General features: G+C 39.9%; 6 protein-coding genes across 11 annotated transcripts; 1 reads left to right on the forward strand and 5 right to left on the reverse strand.

Moving 5' to 3' along the window:
- Positions 1-203: 203 nt before the first annotated feature.
- Positions 204-7418, reverse strand: LOC131663089 (uncharacterized). The gene is made up of 8 exons (XM_058933184.1): positions 7335-7418; positions 6922-6994; positions 2543-2668; positions 2270-2477; positions 1889-2191; positions 1529-1801; positions 1207-1459; positions 204-1130 (listed from the first exon to the last, which is right to left on the reverse strand). The coding sequence occupies exons 1-8, from the start codon at positions 7416-7418 to the stop codon at positions 792-794; spliced, it is 1659 nt and encodes a 552-aa protein (XP_058789167.1). The 3' UTR covers positions 204-791.
- Positions 7419-8183: 765 nt separating this feature from the next.
- Positions 8184-12693, reverse strand: LOC131663098 (transmembrane 9 superfamily member 3). Its single transcript, XM_058933194.1, has 9 exons — positions 12434-12693; positions 11612-11807; positions 11413-11535; positions 11096-11340; positions 10781-11020; positions 10419-10703; positions 9985-10340; positions 9679-9762; positions 8184-9601 (listed from the first exon to the last, which is right to left on the reverse strand). Exons 1-9 carry the CDS (start codon positions 12518-12520, stop codon positions 9457-9459), a joined length of 1761 nt encoding a protein of 586 aa, XP_058789177.1. The 5' UTR covers positions 12521-12693; the 3' UTR covers positions 8184-9456.
- A 926-nt stretch (positions 12694-13619) lies between these two features.
- LOC131663116 (uncharacterized) lies at positions 13620-15855 on the reverse strand. Its single transcript, XM_058933222.1, has 4 exons — positions 15438-15855; positions 15178-15318; positions 14023-15047; positions 13620-13938 (listed from the first exon to the last, which is right to left on the reverse strand). Exons 1-4 carry the CDS (start codon positions 15719-15721, stop codon positions 13883-13885), a joined length of 1506 nt encoding a protein of 501 aa, XP_058789205.1. The 5' UTR covers positions 15722-15855; the 3' UTR covers positions 13620-13882.
- A 48-nt stretch (positions 15856-15903) lies between these two features.
- Positions 15904-18380, reverse strand: LOC131663117 (uncharacterized). 4 transcript variants are annotated; one of them, XR_009301825.1, is made up of 6 exons: positions 17917-18380; positions 17532-17831; positions 17284-17462; positions 16654-17210; positions 16152-16482; positions 15904-16037 (listed from the first exon to the last, which is right to left on the reverse strand). XR_009301825.1 is itself a non-coding variant. In XM_058933223.1 (4 exons), exons 1-4 carry the CDS (start codon positions 18306-18308, stop codon positions 16675-16677), a joined length of 1407 nt encoding a protein of 468 aa, XP_058789206.1. In that variant the 5' UTR covers positions 18309-18380; the 3' UTR covers positions 16560-16674. The 4 variants fall into 4 exon arrangements, 1 of the variants encoding a protein (XP_058789206.1); XR_009301824.1 differs by having other exon boundaries at positions 16152-16485; XR_009301823.1 differs by having other exon boundaries at positions 16152-16522.
- Positions 18381-19046: 666 nt separating this feature from the next.
- Positions 19047-21554, reverse strand: LOC131663180 (uncharacterized). 2 transcript variants are annotated; one of them, XR_009301832.1, is made up of 7 exons: positions 21382-21554; positions 20920-21045; positions 20705-20846; positions 20324-20635; positions 19985-20260; positions 19664-19913; positions 19047-19552 (listed from the first exon to the last, which is right to left on the reverse strand). XR_009301832.1 is itself a non-coding variant. In XM_058933378.1 (6 exons), the coding sequence occupies exons 1-5, from the start codon at positions 21401-21403 to the stop codon at positions 20026-20028; spliced, it is 837 nt and encodes a 278-aa protein (XP_058789361.1). In that variant the 5' UTR covers positions 21404-21554; the 3' UTR covers positions 19047-19913; positions 19985-20025. The 2 variants fall into 2 exon arrangements, 1 of the variants encoding a protein (XP_058789361.1); XM_058933378.1 differs by having other exon boundaries at positions 19047-19913.
- A 673-nt stretch (positions 21555-22227) lies between these two features.
- Positions 22228-23831, forward strand: LOC131663202 (activated RNA polymerase II transcriptional coactivator p15). Of its 2 annotated transcripts, none has more exons than XM_058933427.1 (6): positions 22228-22381; positions 22686-22767; positions 22835-22909; positions 22991-23050; positions 23232-23460; positions 23641-23831. In XM_058933427.1, the coding sequence occupies exons 2-6, from the start codon at positions 22705-22707 to the stop codon at positions 23718-23720; spliced, it is 507 nt and encodes a 168-aa protein (XP_058789410.1). In that variant the 5' UTR covers positions 22228-22381; positions 22686-22704; the 3' UTR covers positions 23721-23831. The 2 variants fall into 2 exon arrangements, with proteins under 2 accessions (XP_058789410.1, XP_058789411.1); XM_058933428.1 differs by lacking the exon at positions 22228-22381 and adding an exon at positions 22400-22602.
- The last annotated feature ends 1 nt before the right edge of the window (position 23832 follows it).

Below are 23832 nucleotides of genomic sequence, written 5' to 3' on the forward strand. Positions count from 1 at the left end.
AAATAAAATATGCGACTAGTTTTAATAAATAAATAGCACTCATATATTTAAAAATGATTTGAGATATAAACTTGATAGTAATATAAACGTTTGCGCATATAATAATTTATTTACTTTCTAATCTCCTTCTTGGTGTACTTTCAGTTGAACTTTCGCCGGAACTTGAGAAATTCATTCGTACGTGTTTCTGATAAATGAGAAATGAGGCTATAAATTAAAGGATATTGACGAACATTCGCCGAGTGTAAATAGCCAACGATCTGTTTGATGTCATTTTAACAATGTAGCATAAAAAATGTAATGAAAGAGTGGCAAAGGGTGTTAACGAATTTAGGCCAGCAGGCAGACACGCACGTGTTGTTGAAAACTCCTTCGCGATTTTTCCATCGAGCGAAAAATCGGACTGTAATGGCGATCGATAATAGGGAAAGAACTTTCATCGAGTAAGAGGTCGACTTTCGACTTTGATTTCCATCGCCTTCGGGTCTTTTATGTCAGAATCGTAATTTTTCATAGAGAAAAGGACGCAAAAGTTCCTTTTAATCGACGACAGAAACGAAGCCAATCAGTGAATCTGGCTGAACAGTTAACTACTGTGACCTTAACTCTTGTATTTTCTAATGACTTATCGACTCATGCCTATATTTTGAAGACGCCGCGCGGAATAGAACGTTCCAGCACTAGTTAGCTAATGTAATATTCCATGCCAACACGGTATACTGTGCAATGCACCATTTGATATCCCGATTGTATAGAATGCGAGTGATTTGCCATCGAGTTCTACATTTGCTTTACATTATACTGTCATTGCCCACCCCGCTATCATCGCTATCCGTGACTTCATCCGGCAGGTCAAATTCTTTGAAGTATTTCAAATACATTAGCTCGGTGAATAAGTCGTCGTTACAGCCTCTAATTCGCCTTCGATAGCGCATAAAGGCGTGAGCATCCAAGGTGGCTTGCAAGTATGGAAATGCCAGGAAGAACATGAATCCGATTTTCAGGTACATGGCCCGCGTCGCCAACGAGAACTGCGGATCGTCCAGATCGTACATCCAGAGCATGAGAAGCAGCGCATTGTTGGTCGCCAGTATGAATAGCAAAGAAAACGCCGTGACGCCGCTGTAACGCTGAAAAATGCAGATGATTGCTGAATCGCGCTCGCCAGTCTCTTTGAAAGACAAACGTTGATAATGTTCGACTCACGTAATGATTCTCGACTTCTATGACCTCGGTGGACCAGAGGCGCAACAACTCCCTCAGAGTTTTCGCGTAATTGGTTCCGTAAACGCCGGTCAGGGTAGTCGAGAAGCCGTGCACGTCGCGATGCGTCATTAGGAATCTGCCGAGCAGCGAAGTCGTCAACAGTGCCTTCAACTTGGGGTCGTTCATGGCCAACGTCGCGTGCATCCTGGGCAATATCAGCGTGGCGTGGTAGCACGCCGTCCCCAAATGGTACCTGTGAAGCAGGCGTCGTTCAGTCGGCCTCTCGCGTCGGCAAGCGACGAGCGAACGACGAGGCGTCTACCGAGCGACGATGAACAGCGCGCGCGAAAGTGTCACGAATCTCGATGCCCTAGCGTCGATTGACACGCGAGTCGCGCAGGACACGACCATCGCTCCGAAGTAATAAACAGTGAGAGCCAGGTAGCAGCTTCCTCCGCCGATCATGTAGAACGACGCACTGCCCCAGGCTGCATTTTCTAATGTTCTCATCGTGTAAAATGCGAGCAAGTGGAGCATCGCGAATACTGGAATGCCCACTGCTATGCTAAATCTGAATCCAACGAAGTTGCACATCCTGGAATCACAGACGTTATTCAAATTAATGTTTCGCTTGGAATATTCGATTTCTTTGTTAGGAATTTCAGGAACGACTGCAAGCTACACGTCAAATCGTCTTTTTCTGGCTGAAACTCCTGAATACTTGGCGGCGAGACATATTATGAGGAACATCGTTTCCGGTAACATCCAGGAGGCGGTCTTGTCGTCACTGGACAGCAATGTAAAGGCGATGGAGCTGCGCGCATAGAGCACAGTCGAGAGGTGCTCGAGCAACGCTACGAATGAGAAGACGGCGCCGATGACCAGTGGCTGCTTGCGAAACATTCTCTTATCGTGGATGACGCCGAAAGAGGCTGTAAGGATCATCGCGCTGAACCCCATGTGCACGAACGGCAGGAAGATGCACCTGAAATCAAAGCCGTGAATCTCGATGCGAATACGTTTAGGCGCGCACGTAAGATGAGACTGTCGAAGAGTACGCTACTGTTTGGCGTTCAAGCGGGACACATCGAACGTGAGTAGATCTACGGCGGCGTCGCCCAGTGTGCAAGACTTCGGGTCCTCCTTCGCGTTGCGCGCATCCGCGGCTTCCCTTTTTACGTGCGCGTCCTGGCGCAGAAAGTCAGACGCGTTCGTCGCCTCGCTGCTGTTGGTACAAACAATACTGTAACGTCTCATTTCGTGACCAGTACCTAATGTGCAGAACACGATTTTACCGGGTTATCGGCTACGAGATGGAAAATCAATGATTTATTACCATAATTGCACGATACTATCCAGCCTGTGAAAATGACAACGAGGAAGCCGCACCAGTATCTATCGGTGACGCGACGCGTGTCGTATTTTTCCAAATGGTTCAGAGCCCTTTTTACGCATGGCCTCACTGTAACAAGATTTTGCGAATCAGTGCGAACGTTTCATTTTTTTTATTTATGTATACCAAAATACGCAGTACAGCATGAAGCTCGTGTACACAGAGTTGGCATACATATTGAACACGTAAAACAATCTCAATGGCTAATGTCTTCATTACTAGAAGTCTATTACTGAAGAATGTACAATATAAATTACGTAACAATTCACTTTTTACTATCATTTTTATAATTTCTTTCTAAAGATTTAATATCTGTTTGTATCTTCTATATCTTACGTAATTGTTCTTTATTGTTACAAAAAACAATAAGTTCTCTTTTTAGTATACTTTTTTTCTAACTTTATGCAATTCTTGGTTTCGTCTATAATTAATTCCGTATAATTATATTTGGATCATTTAAAAATATTTCGTTCGAACGTGCACCAGAAAGAAAATATGTAAAAAGTAAATTGAATCAGTACAATTGAAGGCAGTAGTTTTAATCTAACAAAACTCTTACCCGGCATTGAGATGGAAACATTGGAACTCGTAACTGAACTCGCATTTGAACTCCCTTCTGAACTCGCACCGGAATCCATAACGTACAATTTTGATGAACTCAAAATGTGCCGAATAAGGTTGAAGTTACGAATAACGTTAGTTTACTTCGATCGTATGCCACCCCTTTTCACGAGACTGAAGAATACTAACTAAGTATTCGCTGAAGGTTCAGTATTCAACCGCCGAGTTGTGGCTACGAGCGAACGTGAAATTGTACTTTCGCATCTATCGTCGAGCGGCAACGCGCACGCATGAGTTTTCGGTGACTCCCCTCGCCCTCGCACCAAAAACCGGGGCTACGTGCGCTGCTAGATCCACGTACAATCAATAATGGGGGAGAGTTTCCACCGAGAGACGCAGCTTTTCCTGTTATTACGCCCGAGCAGCTGGCGTCATTTCTCCCGATGGCTTCTCGTGAAATTCGCCGTCGAGCAGTCGCACAGTTCTATCTGTGGAGATTGCTGTATCTTTTCTTTGAATATATATCGACCGTTGAGAAACTGCGTAAAACGGGTGTCTTGCGCGTACTTATTATTCTTTTATTCTCTTACGCGTTCCCTCAAGTCGATATTCCGTCGATACTTTTAGAAAGCATAAGCCCAGCTTCGAACGAATTTCGATTGGTTCGAAAACAATTCTCCAGCCAACCATACAGAAAAGCTCCAAAAGCAATTGCATCAACGTACAAAATCTACGCCTTTGTGGCAAAATGTTGCTGAAGCATTGTCGAGACAATATCTCAAATGCTGTTTCTCTAGGGCAGCCTTTGCGCAACGTTTTTATAACATTTCTGCAAGATTTTACGCAACGTTGATCCAATTTTTACATATCTATGAGAATTCTTTATTATTTTTATATAGAGCAGAAAATAATTTGCCGTATCACTGTTTCGACATTTGGTTAGCGTTTCATAGAGTATTGCGAAAATGTTGCGGAAACGTTGCACGAAGATTGACTTTATAATAGAAACATCTGTTCAGCAGCATTAGCGAAACGTATAGCAGTAGCACGTCAGCACGTGTTGATAGCCCAATTGCAAAATTACGTTTATCATTCGGATAAACGGATCTGTACTACATCAGCGTAAGTAATCAACGAGCACTTTCAGAAATACATTCAAAGCATCGCTACCAAATATTGGTCGTGCGGGCAATTCTGCACTATTTTATTATACACACAAATTTTACTATTGTACGCCGTGACAGCATGAGAACTGATATACGCCATATTACTATGCACAGTGGTTTGCATGTGTAATAAAATCGTGCCCAATTGTCCGCACGACAAATATTGCAGCTGCTATTTATAACTAATGGATCTGAGGCTGCTGGGACAGAAGGAACCTCTTCTATTCACGATTCAAACATTCGACTCATCGGGCGGCTCTGTCGAAGATTGTAAGTGTTTCCGATGGGCACTCGAAGTAAGCAATGTACTAGTCGAACAACATCGTATATCAAGCCCAAGAGCACATGGTCACTGAAATTTTTGACTATTCCAAATACACCGAAAACTTAAACTTACGATGAAATTCGTACGACTTCAGCAGCGCACAAATACGCCAAAAATATCGAAGCAAGCTTAAGCTATTCTCAAAATGACTTAGCCAATCAATCAAAGCAATATTCTTGCTACAGCTGTGGATATATAACATTTCTCGATTGGGTAGGTCGGAGGAAACTTCATCAAAAGCTGATCATGAGCCTCCAGTGCAAGATGTTAACGTGATATATTATTTCAATAAAGTTGAAAACATTTCCAGCAAATGAATGGACCAGATCTATAAATGGAATTGGATACTGGAGCTCCATGCAGCCTGATAAACAGTAACGTGCTGAAAACACTGTAATTTTGTTTGCAGAAAACTACCGGACAATTGGCTAACTACTGCCGTCATACCCTCACATGTAATAGTAGAATTTGTAATGTTACAAATTCTACTACTAATGCAGCAACAATAGCAAAACAGTTCAACTCACAAGAATTTAAATATTTTCTCAAAGTCAGTAGCATTAAATCTCACAAATTTATTACTCCTTATCATCTTGCAACTAATGACCAAATAGAAAGATATATAGGAACTGCTAAAGATACACATTACAAAGTCAAAACTTCGCCCAGTACATTACGTCAAGATTTTCGTAAACTTTTAAAATAATATAGAAAAGCACAACACTTATCAGTAAGTACCATTCGGAACTGTGTTATTATGCGACTATCATTGCAATAATTTATGTTATTACTACACGTGTAATTTGGTATCTTAATGATGATACGTAATAACCGATTTATCAACGGATTTATTTGCTTCATTCTCGACCATTTATTTAATGCGCACTAAAATCTCCGTAATAACTTATTCATTGAAAAATGATGAAAAACGTTTATACTACTAGTAACTTCAGTTGTGGAGAACGATTGTGTACATTATTTTTGCAACGTGAGAAAATATAATACTTTTTTTACCTTACAGTTCATTACTTCAATTATAACCGTAATATTTAGCACAATTATTATATTTTATAATAAAATACACCAAACTAAGCAAATATTCTCAGACAACAAGGTATACTTAGAGTGATATTTAAAGAAGGAAGAAAAATTGATGATCATTTTAATTTTATTTTATACATTATAAAAATTACTATAAACATTTTTTTAAATAAATCAATTTAACTAGACATTTTATTGACAAAGTACTTTATTTATACATATTCCTTGCACAGACATCTAAATTCATAGAAGTAATTCAGCACAAAACATACTTTTTGGCATTTGCAGAATGGAATGCTTATAGAATTAATCATAACAAGATTGCATTTTCTAATTGATTATATACAATTCATAATCTATACAGATATTAGCAGAAAAATAATATTTTGAAACAGTTAAAATGATATTGACAAAAAATAACAAAAAACTAGAGGTAAGCCTTGACAATTTATGGATATACAGTTAAAATTATTATCAAACACATAATCAGTACAACCAGCTTAGGATCCAATGCTTCTTAATTGTCCTTCTATAAATCAACTAAACATACAACAATGAAGATTCAAATTTCCTGATAAAGAAATTTAAACCTACATTATGTTGATATTTTGTTCTCATTTTTCTTTACCTTAAAATGTTTGTATAAATGCTGGTTTTTCATAGTATTGACAAAAAAAATACATAGAAATCAGAGCAGACATTATCGTAGCTTAAGTTTAAGGCCACGAATGTTTATTTTTCCATTTCTTCCCTTGTTATTTATGGTCAAGATTGTGTAACGGTCCCCACAGTTTTGTAGAAAATCAGTCGATGTTATAGAAAAGAATGGACGAACCTCTGAGATTGATGTTATAAATGATGCTATAGTTGGGGGTGAGCTGTGGTAAAGAGATAGTCACAGTTTATGCCATTCGTATACTCTGGATAATTTGGAAAACGGCTGAAAATATTAAAATTAGTAAATGTATTTGATAATTTTCTTTGAGATTGTTTACTATATAGTTTACTATATTATATTTAAAAAAATAGTAATACAGTGTTTTAAATATCTTAAATATTCCTTTGCATTGAAATTTTAAATTCAATCAACTTTAGTAATATTACAAATGATATCTACATCATACATATTACATATATGCAAAATTATTTCTCAAACTTATTTAAAAATAGTCACTATTTACTTAATAAAATAATGCCGTTTTTATATTACGAAACAAAACATTGCTTACCAGAACCACATACAACAAAGATAAACAGTGCAAGGAGCCAGGGACCAACTGGTGAGGACTCCTCTTGGGCTTTCTGTAAAATGAACAATAAAAACCAGTTATTTGTTTATACAAGTGTTATGTCTTGAGTACTTTTCCCCAACCGTCGTGAATCCCATTGTATTTATCAAATATCAAATCAAAACAACTTTCCAGATGGGCCTCTAAGTTATAACCTCTTCCGAAATTATTTATCTATAAAAACTATTCATTAATTTACTGCACAACAAAGCTTAAAAAGCTCTAACAACTTCTTTTAAAAATGAAGTCTTTTCTAATGGTATTGTCTGTTAAACTTTTTATACAATGTAGAAATTATAAATGACACTCATTGTCGGGGAAACCACTGAAAATTGCCAGCTGGTACAACTCACCGAGGACTTGGGTACATTTCCACGCTGGGTGATGAACTTTGTGGCCTTCTCGTTGGCGATACGCATCCTTTGCTTTGGAGCCATGGTATTTGTAAATGTAAAGCCTTCAACAGTAACGACGACGTTAAACGTACGTTAAAATCTACGATGAAGTGGCTATAGGACTGCGACGGTGTCTCAAACAGCAGCTTAAATTAACGCGCAGCGCGAGGGGACTGAATGAGTGAGAGAGAGAAAGAGAGAATGTGTAGACGTGTCGTTCGACACACTTATATATTTTTATAAATGTGTGTATATATGCGTACAAGACGCGTGGATTTTGTTGTTTTTTTAGATTATGTGTCATAAATTATTTTTGATATTGTTATCAATGTAAGGATAGCTGCATGCTATTCTAATATTTTAGCAATCGTAACATATTTATTGATTTATTTACTTAGTCTTAAAAATAAGAATCAGAAAAACTTATGAATTCACAGATTGACATATTTTTTAAAATAGTTCTAGAAATTTCGAATTTACGAGTTCAAAAATATATTACTGTGATGGAACCAAAAGCTTTTAATTGCGCTTGTTTTTGATTTAAATTACAAATTGAACTTAAGCAAGAATGGTGTTATCTCAGAAAAGACCTTTATTTTCTTTCCAAATAAATTAATTATTCCATATGTTTAAAAAAAACAACTGACGGTGCACTATTTAAAGTAGAAATATTTAACACTGTCTGTTACTTCTAACAAGAGGTTCACTTATGACTAAATAATCAATAATTATTCTCATGTATATATACTGTAGTTTCCATAAATCATTTACACAGATGCGTGTTGTGAATTTGAAATAAAACAATCATTTTTGACATAAATCATTTCGATTACTTTTATATTATTTGTTAATAAATTTCAGTACAATAATAAAAAATCAGTAAATTATTTAGAATAGATTTCTTCTTTAAGTCACTATACAAGGAAGTTCTATAGAAGACCAATAAACTCATGCTTGCTCATTGAGTCTTAATATTTGAAATCTTTCTATTATGAAGCTTGAATATTCATGTTATTAGAATAACAATTATACAAAAATTAATGACAAATATTCTTCTAAATTCTGGGTATTATTTATATTATACATCTAGGTGCATTCTCTCTTCTATTAAAATAAAATTCTTTACAAATCTATCAAAGGAAACATGTCAAAATCTTTACATTTAAAAAAATTATTCACTTACATGTTAACTCTACAACCATATACAATTTTTTCGTTAACAAAAGTATTCCAATGAATCATGTACATTAAATGTGAAAAATGGCTTTTATTTAAAATGTAATATCTACTTGTTTTCGTAGAAAAATTTCATTACCAATTGATTCTTTTATGAAAAGAATAGCTCATATTAGCAATGTTACTCTTAAAAACAATTTTAACTGAAAAAAACTTTATACGTTGATATAGCACAAGTGATAATTTGATTTAAATCAATAAAACATTTGTGTATCTGTAGCAAGCAATTACAATACATACCCTTCACCATTCTCTATTTGGTTTTGTTTTTATATATTACTTATATTTCAGTTGATTGCATCTAAAAATCATCGATTACGAAAAAATTTTATACTTTACAACAGTTGAGTAATTTACAACTCTACGCAATAGTTTTCCAAACATAAAGATCCATTGTAAGTCCAAAAAGAATGCATTGTTGATAAAAAGAAAGATGAAAACTTAATGTATGTGCACCAGTCGTAGCAACAAATGGACGTTCGTAACAACTTATTTATTACATCACTCACATCACGTTGCATAGTCATTCATAAATCACAACCAGGCATACATTATTTTCTTAAGCCATCGAGAGATTCATCCATCGACTGTGTGTAAATTTGCGAGAAAATCTCTACACATCAGCCGTCTCGCTGTAGGACTCGATTTTCATTATTTTTCTTTTCTTTTATTAGTTATACACATACTTGGAATCTACATGACTCCAAGACTATACCTTTTGCGTTTGACTAGGGAGTTTTTTCTTTCTCGTAATAGGGGAAGAAACAGAACAAACGCGAGCGTTGGTGAGTCCTACTTTGAGTAGCGATGTCATCTCTCTGTAGACGATGTTTACAATCACGACTTAATCTATCTTCACTGTCGAGTAAATCTTGCGAACGAACGCATTTGTACCCACATAGCCGACTGTACCACACATTATGCCCAGAGCCAAGCTGAACAGTGCCATATAGCCGAAATAGAACGCGGTTTGGAAGAGGCCGTACATCCTAAAACAATGAAATACATTAGCAAATTATATACGTGGAAATGCAGTATATCAACATGTCGATAAATATATACATACTTAGTCTTGAAGAAGAAGTAATAAAACGAATAAAGGTAAACATAGCTGGCTGTTGATGCAGCTGCTAGAAAACTAGTCCATTGCCTGTAAAAATTAGTAATTTATTAATATCATGTATGAGATAGTTTTAATATTAATGACAAGTTTAAAGCTGTAGCCTCATGCTACATTATATAACGCGAAAGATAAATAATTAAACTATTTTTCCAGAATTTAAAGTTTTCAACAAACTTTAAAAACCGCATAAACCAGTATCTAGTTAAGTAACAAGCATTTTAAGTATATTTGAGAAATAAAGATTCTCACCATCTGTAATCTTCGGCATTGAGAAGGAAGTATGTGCAAACGATTGTCACGCATACAGTTACGATTATAAGGATAACAAACACCAGTAACATAAAACCATATACGTAGTAAATCTTGTACGCCCAGAACGACGTGAAGATGAAATACATTTCAATAAAGATAGAGCCGAACGGAAGGATGCCACCGAGCATAATAATAACAAATGGCTCCATAAACCATTTTTTCTCAGGTATAGGTCGTGGCACTGCATTAACTCTGCATGGAGCATTTGGTGTGCCTGCGAGATTACGGCCCAAAATGGTTCCTACTACGGTCAATGGTAGAATCACAAATATGCAGATACACGTTACAGCCACCTAAAATAAATAATTAAAATTAAAAACATTTGTTCAAATAAGTATGTTCTTCAAAATGAAAATTTGATTTCAATTGACCATTGATCCGAAAGGGATAGCTCTACTGGCGTGGTAATACATGGCAATAAAGTTGATGAAGAAAGCGGTACCGCAAACCAAAGCTGGAATCAAGAAAGCACTGAGAAGCATCTGCTTAATCCACAATCGGCCGCCCATTCGCGCGTAAAGTCCACCTCCTGCGTAACCATTGATTGGAGATGTGAGTGCATAAACCAAAATAGCTACAGAAAGCATCGATCCTCGCTCTGTATAGAGTTCTCCAATGATCGCGATTAAGATGACATTTAATACTACGAATGTGATCTATAAAACATATTTTTTTATATTAAATAACTATTTCAGATTTTACGTTATCTTTAGTTAGAAATATGTATAATTACTTGAAAACCAGCTCCAATCAGTGCAGAAAACAGCATGGGTGAATTAGCTGGTCTGAACACATCTCCATGAACTTGTTTCCAACCATATTCATCTCCCAAATCTCTCTCCATGTCATCCATCTCCTCATCTTTGCTATATCTGGCATAGTCTTTTCTTAGAGTGCGCATTAAAATCATTGATACAAGTCCAACCAGGAACATGACCATCATGAAGCTATTGAAAATGCTAAACCAGTGAATCTATAATAAAAAAGCATAGATTATAATTGAAGAAGAATAAGAAAGAAAAGATTGCTTTTAAAAATAATTTTTTACCCTGTGTTGGAAAAAATTAGGATCTAAGTATTTGTCAAATCTATCCTCAAATTTGATATTACTCTTTTTCCAGTTGACTTCATAGCTAAACGGAATTTTCTTGCCAGGCTTCAGTTCAATTTTGGATTCGCTAGTCAAGTTGACATCAACAATTTGCTTGCCATTGTAACCAATGTCTAGTTTTTTGTGCGTCCAAATGTAGTAAGAGATTTCACCATTTGTATCATCAGGTTCACCAACAACACCTAAAATGAATTATCTATTATGTTCAACTGTTATTGTAAAGGAATTTCATGAAAATAAAATGATATACAAACCCCAAATTGGCAAGTTATCGATGTACATCTGATACCAATACTGATTTCTTACAGCATAGACAAAAGCTTTATAACTTTCCTCATTCAAATCAATCTTACAATACTCTTTTCTTTTAACAGGTTCTAAAAATATAAATAAATTTATTGAATATTATATTCAATAAACTAAAAGTACATCATATTGTTTACTGATTCTTACGTCGAAACTCTATGTTTAGTCCACTTATTTTCAGCTCCATACCTTGTAGAGCTTCAGATAAAGTTTCATGGTAATGATTAATAACTTCTTTAGGCCCTTTACAGAATGGTAAAGAGTAATAGGAGTAAGTTTCTTGTCGGTTATGATAAGGGCCAACGGTACTCATCCACAACACTACCTCATTACCGAGTTCATACTATAAGAAATCATTTATTTAATTATGTTTTTGTAAAGTGCTCAGTTTCATTCTAATAGAATGTTATTCAATTAGAATATCTGTAGATGTTATTTTTTTCCCTTAAAAACTTTTATGTATAAATATTCAAGTCTGTAATCAAACTCTCGTTATCAATAGTGATTTTGTTATCATCTAATGTGAATTCCCATACAAACTTTGAACGTGAAATTACTTGTAAAAATAACTTATGTTATTTTACTATTGATAAACTTACAATTTAACTTGTGTTAAATTGTAAATATTGTTAGATAAACCAAGGGTAAAAGTAAAATCCTTTAATTGAAGCAGAAGTTACATGTCTAAATCAAGCAATCAATCACGTGTTTGTCTAGATAGAAACATTCAATGTATCATAAATCAGTTAAAATTAACTGAAATCTTCAGCCACATAAGCAAAATGAAAAATGACACGCTGTAGCAACAGCAGCAGTCAACTATTCTAACCTACACTCACATCACAGTATCATAACATACCTTTCTTTTCAATGAATTTGTCATGAAAATCTAGACAGCAGCTGTTGTCAACAATGATTTATAAAATCATAGCTGCCACGTTATGCCAACGAATCTAAACATGGACTTACCACATGATTATGCTCGTCGGCGGCGACGTCGATCAACAGCAGCAGGCAAGTAGCCGCCAGGAAGCTGACGATCCTCCTGCACTCCATATTTTCCACACTCTATATTTCACGCACTCACTACACACGAGCTCGGTGGTGGGTTTCGTTTTTTTTACTTTTCTTTGATCAGGGTGCTATTGTTGCCGTTCGTTCCCGGCGATGACGATCTGCCGCCGCTCGCCCCATCCGCACGCGCCTCCCGTAACACTGATTGACTGACTCTCTCTTTACACGAGAGACCTTTTCACACTTATGTATGATAGATCACTCGTTCAAATAACGTTAACATTAAGGTTATGATGGGTATTTTTGCAAAATTATCATCGATGCGCCATTGGAATACATTCATATCTAATCAAATAATAATAATAATATTTTTTTCCACTCTTTTGCGGAAGGAGTACTATAATAACTGAGACATGTTTTTGGGATTTTCAAGTGTAAACGAGCCCGAAATACAGTCTCTGCGATCGACAGTAATGAGTAAGCAAGCCACGAATATATAAATATATATATATATATATATATATATATTCGTGGCTTGCTTACTCATTACTATTAGATACTCATTACTATTAGATTACTCATTACTATTAGTTAGATATATATATATGTATATCTAACACTGACACGAACACGTCTATAACTTTTTCTGTCTCCTTCTAGCTTGCAGCTAATGGTCTATTCGTTAAGCGCGTTAGAGTGGCCGGAATTTCTAAATGATGATGCGCCTTTGAGGTGAAAGGCTCTTTTACCATTTTATCAACACGATTCATAGCTGTTATGAGAATAAAACGAGTTTGGTAATTATTAGCTCAGCTGTTGCCGCGTCTTCATTGTGGCGATAGAAAGTACGATTAAATGACTTGAAGTGAGTAACGCACAATGATTAATTATTTTACTGCAATTGTTGATAATGTAAATAAGGTGATATAGAAAGTTGTTTGTTGTGTAGGCTGTTCATAAATAATAAATGTCTTTCTAATAAGGTATTATTTTATGAGATATGCTAGCATTAAGGGAAAACAGAGAACATTCGACAATAATCAGGTTAGTGAACAATAAACATTTAAATTTACCATTTAAAATTTTTACTTGGGAAAACATAGATTAATTTAAGCGAGGACAAGTAATAATTAAAGCCCACTTTTAAAATACAAAAATAAGACGATTTAATAAATACACATAGCATTATATCATTCAGTACATAATTAATAAATATCAACACTTTCACACTAATAAATAGTCAATCATAAAAAAGTCCTCGTAGAAAAGTTCAAATGACACGATCAATAAATGTAGCATTTCAAATGCACGCGATTCCGACATATTAATAGTAACGGTTAAATAATCAATTCGTTCGGTAATAATCATTGTTTGCGTAGAAGAGTTTCTCTGGGAAAGGGGAAACTATTGTTGAGTGATGACGATCTTGGGCACAACTAGTGACTTTTGCGAAACCTTGTCTGAAAAATAAAGGAAGAAAAAAATATCGATTAAAAAATGGAGGCTACAGAGGATGGAGGTGAGAGTGCATTGCGACGTCTGACCGGTGGAGCGCTTCGAAGGAGTGAAGAGCTTGCAAAGCTCCTTGACGGGCTTGACGGGCGTCATGTTCCTCTTGAGCTGAGCGCCGACGCTTCTTCTGCTGCTGATAGCCGAGACTTTCCTAGACGGCGTCAGCCTGGGCGACGGGCCCCTCAACGGCGTCAGCTTCCCCGTCGCATACTTCCTCGTGGTGATCTTGCTGGAGTGTATTGCTTTGATCGAGGACGAAGAGACGGACCCAGACGGCAGGTCCCCGGTGGAGTGGCTCTTGCAGGCCTCGTCGACGGGCCGCATCTCCGCGTCGTTGGCGTCCGAGCACGACTGGACCCTTGTGGTGCGCGCGCAAAGCTTGCGCTGGTTGCGAGTGAGAAAGGACTCGCTGCCGCTGGAGCAAAAGGTCGTGGCCGTCGCCGGATGAGCCCTGGAGTGGCCGGGCGTGCCCGGCCGCGACGACAGCAGCTTGTACGACGTTCTCGTCTGATAAGTGGGACTTCGCGAGGCTCGGCTCTTCGCCTGCGGCGACCTCTTCACGTGCGACAGCAGTTGCGACGACTTGCGCACCGGCAGCGGTATTCGACTCTTGGGCAGGGACCTGGACGCGGCCGACTCGCTGGCGAAACTCTGGAAGTAGCCCGCCAGCAGCTTCACCTTGCCCATTCGCGTCCGCAGCGGCGACGGCCTCTCCGAAGCTCTGCGCACAGCCACGGCTCTGGCGCCGGCTCTGCTGCTTTTCCCCATCATCTGCTTGCGGGGAACCACGATCGTGTCGGCGTTGTGGAAGTCCAGGGTCTTTCTGATGCGCTCGATGGAGCTGGCCTCGTGCGACCAGGCCACCTCCTCGCTGAACGAGCCGGACGACGGGTTGCCGCTGTCCGACGAGAGCTTCGGCGTCGACTGCGCGTGGTCCTTGAGGTCGTCGAAGTCGCGTGCCATCTGCACGAGCAGCGCGCCCGTTCTCATGTCCGCGTGCGACGGCGACGACGAGGCGCTCGCCAGGGACGTCGTGGCGGACATTGCCGGGGAGACCCTGCGAAGAGCGGGCCAAGCGAGTTATTCCTTCGACCTGCCTGTCAAACTGACGCGCCAGTCTACGCTCGGCAGCCAAAGAAATAGCCGCGAGTGAGCGCGCGTACGCGTACGTATTCACGCATACTCACCTTCTAGCGGATTCGGGTCGCTGCTTGCGCGGCGACGCCTCGCAGTTCACCCTGCTGGAGAGATTGTGGTTTCTGTCGGGCGGCGAGGAGAACTGCACCGTGAAGAACTGGGGCTTCACGCGCCGGTCTGGCGACGCGATCCTGCGTCATCGCATCAATCCAACGAGGTGTCAGTGACGAGGAGTTGGGGGAAGAGGAGGAAAAGCCGTTACGCAACGATGGAAAGCGCGCGACGGCGCGTCGGTCTTTCTCGCACTCACCTCACGGGGTTGGCGCTCCGTACCAAATTGGCGGGACTCGTCTCGAACGCGGGGCAGTCAAAGAACAGGTCGTCGGGATCGGCGTCGGGTATCGCGTCGAGGTTCATGTTCAGCGTGTTCTCCTCGGGCGAGTCGTCCTCGAGGGTGGTGCTCAATTCGCTCGCGTCCGGATCGACGCTCATCACTTGGCCGGAGATCAGGGTCGACTGAAACGACTCCCAGTATTCGTCCTCCTTGAAGGTTCTCTGATTCAGGTGCGAGCCCGTGCAGATGGTGTCGCTCATCCTCGCCGACGCACTCTACTGCGGAATGTCAGCGCTCGCCTCGAGAGAAACAACGACTTGCCGAATAAGAACGCTGCCAGCGACTGCGAGTGTCGGCGCTGCCGAGGAGTTTCTGGCTACTGGGCTGGGCCAACTTGCGTGCACGATAAGCAGCCGAGGCATTCCACGAGTAGCGCCACAGAATGGGATATCGGTTTGGATGGCCAATGTTGGAAACTTTTCATCGTAATGTTTTCATCGTTTCTAGGTGAATGCGCGAGTATTGTTGCGTTATTTAGGTCGACACTGTGTACTCTATTCAACCGAAAGGATCTATCTATCAAGGTGGATACAATTAGAATATCGTCGAGGAATCCTTTCATATTTCTTTCTTATATATTTACCATTAAATCATATACAAACAATTACAATAACAAAGATAAATATTCACCTGACAGTTAAGATTCCATTTTTTTTAATTGCGTACGTTAACACGTGTCATCAAAATACGCAAATGTCGAAGCAGAACGAGTATATCAAACACAAATGTAGCTATTGAATTAATAAATAACATTGCAGACTTTTTATTGTTGAAAACTGATACAGTAAATTCATGCATTGATTGATCTATTAAAGTAAATTTTTGAAAGTTTCACCAATGAAAGAGCACATTTGCAAAGACTTGATGCGTAATTTCGGAACATTGCATTGCCATCTGTAGACGACTCACTGTACCATAGACGAAGCATCTTGATCGGTAATTGATTTAGAGTGATGGCGTCCTGCTGGATTTAGATTGATTTTCACATAGTTGTCAGGATTCTTAAAAATTTCAATCGAATTACAATTTTCATTTCGAAGAATTTCCATTTAGTAGAATTCGAAAAGATCATTGACAAAATGAAAACTGTCCATTTGCAGAAATGTATTTGACAGCTTTAACAGATCCTTACCTTGACTTAACGGGACTACCATTATTCTGTATAAAACCGTTTACTTTTCCTAGTAAACACACAGACAATACAAAGCAGGCTGATTAAACTAAGAATGAGCAGCGCAGTCAAAAAATAAAGCAGCAGCGTTTGCGAAGCGCTGATTCGACGATTCGGACCCGAGGAAGCTGCAACTTTGAAAGTGACGTCGTTTTGCCAATCGATGGTCCGATTGCTAGCTCGCAGCTGCCTTTTGCCGCGAGCGGTTTCCTGGGCTTTTCTCACGTGGGCCGCTGGGCAGTTGAAAACGCAGTCTTCGCCTCGCAAGCAGCCAGTTATCTTCACGGTTAACGCAATCTCGTCCGTCTCCTGCGCGCTGTCAAACATAAACGCACGGAAAAGCAGGTAACTCTCCAACGGGCCAACTCGATACTGCTCGCCCAAGCCTATTCCCGGCAGCTGAGAATTGAGACAACCCTCGTCGTCCAGAACCCACAGGCTGCTCGTCGCTTTGTCGCGCTGCCTGCTGCCCACGTGGTGGTGCATCGTCACTTCGCTCATTTTCGCGTATTTCCAGCCTGCCGAGCACACGCGCGACGTCAATTGCAGCGCAGAGCCTGTATTTTCACGACCGTGGCCCCGGGCACTTACCGTCCCCGTCGCGCACGGCGGCTCTCAGCAAAATTTCCTCTCCGAGGACGACCGTTCCGCCCGCCTCGATTTTCGAGTCGAATTGCTCGGACCCCGGCGTCCTCCTGTGCAGTGTCAGCTCAGTCTCGAACGCACTCTTGTGCCCGCCCGCCGCCACTCTCGGAGCCGTTCTCGCTGAACTAGAAAACCCAAGGAAACGTCTTTCGTATCGCGAAGAAGAAGCGGAGCAAGCGTTCATATGTCATTACGTGTCAATGGCGTTCAAAATCACACGCCGCGTGTGGGAGGCCACGCTCCTCTGCGCTCTGCACTGTAGCGTCACGGTCAGATCGTCCTTCAATCTTAAACCGGCGATCGTCGGGAATCTTACTCTCAGGCAAAAGCTTCTGTCCGAACCTGTCGAGCAATCCACTACCCCGCAATTCCAAAACTCGTCTTTGCCGAAACTGATGCGGTACTCGTTTTGAAATTGCAATACTTTGCAAGAACTGCTGCCCGCATTTTCTATAATGGGATGCGCGAGATTTTTCAGGAAGGATAACGTTGCTCTGAAACATAGATTCGTACCCGTTAATATTTCACAATGTTAAAAGATAAAATATATATATATATATATGCTCGTCAATCGTGTACCGAAAATACAGCTCGTCGACATCATTCTGACAAGACATTTCGCTGACGGTCACCTGATTCGGCAAGCTATCTTGAAAGCCATGATTTTCCGCGGCGGCTTTGGCTCTCTGGTCGTGCATGGGTCGTGCGAACTGGTACGCCGGATACAAGTCAGCACTGGAAATCGGTACCGACGATCTCGCACGATTGTCGAGGACCTCGGGTAGCATGAAGTCGGGCGATCCCGGCGGCAGGTAAGCGTTCGGCGTGGAAACGCTCGACGCGTTCTGGCGCCAAGGGTAGAAGTAGTCGTAGTGGACGGGCTTCGCTCGGGCGCGAACGGGGCCCGAAATCTGCAGCAGGCCAAGCAACAGGCGGATAGCGCGCGAGCTCGATCCTCGCTCGCGCGACATATCGTCGTTCGGACGAGCTAGGCCGACATTGGCGAGGTCCGATTCGCGCGCGTGTATCGACCAACTGAAGTCGATCGCGCGCTGGCGCGCGCTTTTAACGATCTCGCAAACGGGACGTAACGTCGGCGCCAGTCGTGGCGAAAAAGAGGAGGCTCATCGATCATCGAGCCGAAAGAATAGTCTGCGTGCCGCGGCTGACGATAAGCCACTTACCATAATACAACTCTGCGCCTGAATGAAGCGTGCCATTAGCGATGCGGGGATACCTTTTGTTTTGGTTTTTTCTTTCGTCTTTCTTTTCGGTGGATCTGCGATCGATCCGGGTCATCGTCGGAGTCTTTTGTCGAAAGAAGCTCGTACAACATTATCGACCCTATTTTTTACGCCCGAGACGTCTATCATTTCAATTGGGTGATGCGTGCAGGAAGTGATGTTTTTGCGATTGCTAATTTTTTGTATTTTCAAGTTACAAAATCACATGGTCACGTGTCATTCATTTGCGTTGGTGGTTCAAATTAAAAAATGTGTCGAGTACTATCGGAATTGTAATTTAAAAGAGAACGTCTGCTCGAAATGGTTACGTCACGTGACTTTGTGCTAATTTCGTCTAAATAAAGCTCATCAATTTGTTTGTTATAGCATTGAAAGTGAGAAGAATAGAGAAGAATACGGATTATAGCGTGAAAAAAATGACGATACCGATTCGTGTAACACATGATACCAGCGTATGTGTGACGAAATAAATTGGAAGCAATGGTCCAACTTCCTGAACGCAGAATGTCAATTTATTAACTTTGGTTGCCAAAGACATATATATGTACCCGCTTACTTAAAAAATTATGTAACATATTTACAAAATCCCAAAGTTTACACACATAATTGTTTGTTTTTCCATTGATATATCTTTATATCGAGTCGATTTGCTCGTCGGACTGAGTTTTCGGCGGCAGGGTAATGCTGACTTGATGTATGTGCTCGAGCGGACTGTGCGGACGGCTGAGCTCGTCGGCCGTGTCCTTGGTCAGGTCGTAATCCTTAACCATCTGACAGAAGCAAAGAGAAAATATGACGGTGTCCATGACCATCAAGACCCCCAGGAGAATAATGGTTATCCGTATGTAGGATGCCCAGGCTATCAGCGAGAAGAGCGAGTCGTGTGCGTTGTACGCCCACAGCAGTATTATCATGAGACTGTTGGTGGTCATTAGAATGAGTGCCGTGTAGACCCATATCTTAAAAAATAGCTGAAAAAGAAGGAGAGAGAGAGAGAGAGAGAGAAAGAGAGAGAGAGAGAGAGTTGTCGATAAGCGGTCAGCGGAAGATACAGAGAGGTGGTGGCGCACGAGAGAACTCACTGTCAAGTCTTTGACCGGCCACTGCACGCTATTGCTACAATAATCAGGTATCTTTTTGATGGCTTTTTCGTAATTCAAGCCTAGCACGGCTGTCGCGATGAAGGAATACTTCTGGATGTAACTGGTGAATCGAGGACGACTATCCGGGAGCAGCGGATTGATCTTCGATCGCGATCTTCGCACTGCCGACGACGTCACGTAGAGCGGCCACAGCGGAACCGCGTAAAAGCTCACGGTCCCGAGGTGATACCTGATACAGAAGCCAGCTTTCAATCGAGAACTCGCACACAACGAGCAACGAGGCACACGACGCACACTCACCTGCACACCACGAATACGGCTCGAAGTATCACGACGACCCGTCATCTCTCTTCGTTCTGATCCAATTTGAAGCTTGCAATCACCGTGGAGATGGCCATCTTCACGAAAAAGTCTATCCAGGATATCATGTATATGCTTCCGCCAAGGATTATGTAAAATAAAAAATTGTGCAGGTCGACTTGGCCCAGTATATCACAGGTAAAGGACAGAAGACATCCAAGTATTCCCAAGTCGAGCAATCCGATTAATATCAGGTAGCGAAAGGTAAAGTATACTCTGAAACGCGTCAACGTTATCATCGATCTTTCTTTTCCATTACTCTCGATTAATTTACTTCACCTTGATAACTTCTTCAAGATGTTGCAAGTGGAAGCTTGTATTCTCAGCATAATCACAAAATTCGACAGGCATATCAGTGCGTAAATGATTTCTGGTCCGACCCAGAAGCGAAATTTCTCGTAGTAAGTCTGAAAGTCCGTGCCCTGATGTAAAAAGTACATTGCGGTGCGATAGACTAGGGAAGTCAAGAGACAGCATGCGCAGCTTATTATCAGATGAGGGTACAGTTTCGGATCGAAACTGATGCCCGTGATCGTCCATATCAAACACAAATTATAGAGGAAGACACTCGTCCAGATCACGATCGTACCGCTGCAAAATCGAAATTCGCTAGTCTTTATCTGTTCGTTTCACGAGCAGCGCCTACTCAAGCTTACTAACCTGTCCTTGTAATATTTATCGATGTTGTTCATGTTGAGTAAGAGCATATTGACAATCCAGCTTGTCGTATTGGAAGGCTCCTCGAAGACAGTTTCCGCAGCCGTTGCATTCGGGAATTCCGATTCAATCCTAGTGTACATAACTGCAAAGCGGAAATTAATTCACGAATGCTCGTGGAATCATCGTCTTTCAAATTTCACTCCTTTTTGCCTTACCATATCCGCAAGATCCTATCCAAATAGCGAGTATAACAATGAATATAACGCTCCAGCGCTTGTCTGTAGTATCGCGTTCTCTGTCCAAGAACTTTACCTGGGTCGACTTGGGCGTATCTATTTCGTCTGAAATAACGCAGAGTGTTATTCATTTTTTTGTTTTTCAAGAGGATCATTCGGCCAAAAATAATCGAACGAACGCAGTTTCGTTAAGCTTTCGTCAATCGTCTACAACACCTCGAGTGTTCAACGATCGCATCGCATCTTTTCGATATGTGCTTTTCCGCGACTTCGCCAAACACTATCGATCATTTGCTGCAGCATCGAAAATAAGAGGAATGTAAAATAAGATGCCGCTCCGTGGGTCTATCAAAGATCGACGAGAGAGAGAGAGAGAGAGAGAGAGAGAGAAGGCACTGGGCTTGGCAAGGTGAAACAGTGACAGAAAAGTGCATCGCTCACCGAATGGCTTGGTCGTCGACATGATAGCGGATGTCGGTGAAGATGAAAGGAAACTTATGGCACTCCCAGCCAAGTATTCTCATCCGACTGTTGAATGCAGATCATCGCTCACGCACATCTTGCGAGCTTCAGCAGCTAACCCCCTTGGGCTCGTTCATTCTGCTCGACGAGCGAGGCGCTTGCGCGTACACATGCGCCGCCGGGATCGATGAACGCTTTTTCTATTCGGAGCTTTTTCGATACAGCTCTTACCAACTTGGCAATGTAATATTCCACTTACTATTTATACAAACGATAACATAAAAATATTATTTACAAGAACACAAATAATTCCAAATACGAAGACTTTTTACTGATATAATTCGTGAACCATTTTTAATAACTCTTCTTATTTAAAAATAATGATTTTTTACATATATGACAATAACGTCCCTCAAAATGACCTTTTGGACGTTTAAAAATAGTAATTAAAAACAAGTTATTTACTTATACGTATTTTTACTTAGAATGAAGCACAATTATTTTAATATAGACTTTCATTAGCATTAATTAACACTAAACCGAGGTAACAATTTTAATTTAATGTTTTAAGATAAATGATTTAAAATGCTATATTTAAATTGTTATACTTGTATAAGCCAGTAAAGTTTATCTGACCTGTCAATGGTATTTTTCTAAAATTATATAAACGAGTAATTGGATTAGTTCGTTATCTCACGAATTTTATTATCAATAACAATCATCAATGAGCTGTTTGAATTATATCCTATTTTTTATATCAAAACAGTACTAAAGTCTGTTCTCTCCTCTAGTTCGTAAGTACTACGTCACAAACACCAAAACGCATCGAATGAACAAGAGTATAGGTTACCGGACTTTCCACGCGGCTCGCGCTCAAGCGAACGTTTCTCAGAAATCAGTGCATTGTTCTTACCTATATTTTACCGGAAACGAGCACCAGCCGAGGCGCCGGATAACTTTGCAAGTAACAACCGTACAAGTAAGTAACAACGTTAATGTCAGCTCCTTAGGAATGCCATTGAATTAACGTATAACTTCATTGTCATAGTTGTTGATTTTATTGTGATGAACTGTGATAGATTTTAAGCACAGAGCGTGTTAGTAATTTTTTAAAAGGTTAAGGTCGGCTTTGCGTAACGGTTTTATTTGAACAAGATATTTCAAGTTTTATTGTTACATCTATAAAAAATTGAATTTTAAGTAATTGGCGTATTTCACATTTTCTATTACATAAATTATTGTAAATTGCGAGCTTTTCTAATATCTGGAAAAACTATTCGCAGGCGAATTAAACATCCAATCATGAGTAAGATGCCAATATCCAAAGAAGTGATTTCTGATAGCGACTCTAGCGGTGCTTCAGAGGTATTTTTTATAAATTACAAGTTTTCATACAATGTGACTGTTGATTGTAATTTTTATTTGTCAATAGGAGGAAGTGAAACAAAAGAGTAAGCCAAGACAGCAAGTGAAAAAGAAGCAGGAAAGCTCTGGTAGTGAATCTGAGGTAATTTTAATTTTTACATATTTTTATTATCACAATATAAAAATGACTAAGAATATATTTAAATAATTTTGAACACTGCAGGAAGAAATGAAACAGAAGACTAAATCAAAAGAAAAGGGACAGAAAAGTTCTGACAGTGAGGTACACAAATAAATTTTATATACAAACTTCTTTCAGATATTATGAAAAGCAGGGTTATAGAAAATATTTTGTTAAAACTGTTTTTTTGATACTTCAATAATTAGATTACTTTAAAGATAAGCTTATTTTTAAGATAAAGATAATATTACTGTATTATTTTTTAAGTCAAACTTTTTTTCAGTCGGATGATAACTCAATGTCAAAAAAGCGTTCAAAGAAAAGCAAGGATGATAATGGATCCAACAAAAAGGCAAAAACACAAGGTTCAATGCAAGAAAACGATCAAGGTGAGGTCTTCTGGGATTTAGGTGCTAGCAAGCGTATTACTGTTCGCTCATTTAAAGGCAAATTGCTGATTGATATTAGAGAATACTATGATGATAAGGGAACAATGAAACCTGGCAAAAAGGGTAACATAAATAATAATTTTTCAATCTGTCTGTGTCTGTCTGTATCTGTGTCTGTGCGCGTGCGTGCGTGTGTATGCGTGTGTATGTATGTGTGTGTGTGTGTGTGTGTGTGTGTGTGAGATTGTGTGTGTGTAAAATGATAATGGGAAATCATTTTTTGAAATATATTTCATATTGCAGGAATTGCTTTGCAGACCACAAACTGGAATGCCTTAAAGTCCGTTTTTGATGAAGTAGATAATTATGTCAAATCGCAGTAATGTGTTTCTTATTTATTAAGTATACTTAAATTTTTTTAAGTGTTGATTGGATAAATTATCAAAAACTTTGTACTTTATTTTCATAATTAAAAATGGAAATTTGAAACTCAAT

Source organism: Phymastichus coffea, unplaced genomic scaffold (assembly GCF_024137745.1).
Source record: "Phymastichus coffea isolate CEN01 unplaced genomic scaffold, Cenicafe_Pcof_1.1 PCOF00031, whole genome shotgun sequence".
Taxonomy (NCBI): domain Eukaryota; kingdom Metazoa; phylum Arthropoda; class Insecta; order Hymenoptera; family Eulophidae; genus Phymastichus; species Phymastichus coffea.

Coding starts and splice junctions, on each gene's coding strand:
- LOC131663089 (XM_058933184.1), bottom strand. CDS start 7,418: ATGGCTCCAAAGCAAAGGATGCGTATCGCCAACGAGAAGGCCACAAAG. Junction 6,995..7,334: donor GAAATGTACCCAAGTCCTCG/GTGAGTTGTACC, acceptor TTCATTTTACAG/AAAGCCCAAGAGGAGTCCTC. Junction 2,669..6,921: donor CTTTGTTGTATGTGGTTCTG/GTAAGCAATGTT, acceptor ATCTTGTTACAG/TGAGGCCATGCGTAAAAAGG.
- LOC131663098 (XM_058933194.1), bottom strand. CDS start 12,520: ATGGAGTGCAGGAGGATCGTCAGCTTCCTGGCGGCTACTTGCCTGCTG. Junction 10,704..10,780: donor TGATTGGAGCTGGTTTTCAA/GTAATTATACAT, acceptor TATGTTTTATAG/ATCACATTCGTAGTATTAAA. Junction 9,763..9,984: donor AATGCCGAAGATTACAGATG/GTGAGAATCTTT, acceptor TAATTTTTACAG/GCAATGGACTAGTTTTCTAG.
- LOC131663116 (XM_058933222.1), bottom strand. CDS start 15,721: ATGAGCGACACCATCTGCACGGGCTCGCACCTGAATCAGAGAACCTTC. Junction 15,048..15,177: donor CGACCCGAATCCGCTAGAAG/GTGAGTATGCGT, acceptor CGCTCTTCGCAG/GGTCTCCCCGGCAATGTCCG. Junction 13,939..14,022: donor TCCTTCGAAGCGCTCCACCG/GTCAGACGTCGC, acceptor TTTATTTTTCAG/ACAAGGTTTCGCAAAAGTCA.
- LOC131663117 (XM_058933223.1), bottom strand. CDS start 18,308: ATGTCGCGCGAGCGAGGATCGAGCTCGCGCGCTATCCGCCTGTTGCTT. Junction 17,832..17,916: donor GTCGACGAGCTGTATTTTCG/GTACACGATTGA, acceptor TCTATGTTTCAG/AGCAACGTTATCCTTCCTGA. Junction 17,211..17,283: donor CGCCGTGCGCGACGGGGACG/GTAAGTGCCCGG, acceptor TGTGCTCGGCAG/GCTGGAAATACGCGAAAATG.
- LOC131663180 (XM_058933378.1), bottom strand. CDS start 21,403: ATGTCGACGACCAAGCCATTCG. Junction 21,046..21,381: donor GTCGACGACCAAGCCATTCG/GTGAGCGATGCA, acceptor GCGTTATTTCAG/ACGAAATAGATACGCCCAAG. Junction 20,636..20,704: donor GATAAATATTACAAGGACAG/GTTAGTAAGCTT, acceptor TCGATTTTGCAG/CGGTACGATCGTGATCTGGA.
- LOC131663202 (XM_058933427.1), top strand. CDS start 22,705: ATGAGTAAGATGCCAATATCCAAAGAAGTGATTTCTGATAGCGACTCT. Junction 22,768..22,834: donor ACTCTAGCGGTGCTTCAGAG/GTATTTTTTATA, acceptor ATTTGTCAATAG/GAGGAAGTGAAACAAAAGAG. Junction 22,910..22,990: donor GCTCTGGTAGTGAATCTGAG/GTAATTTTAATT, acceptor TGAACACTGCAG/GAAGAAATGAAACAGAAGAC.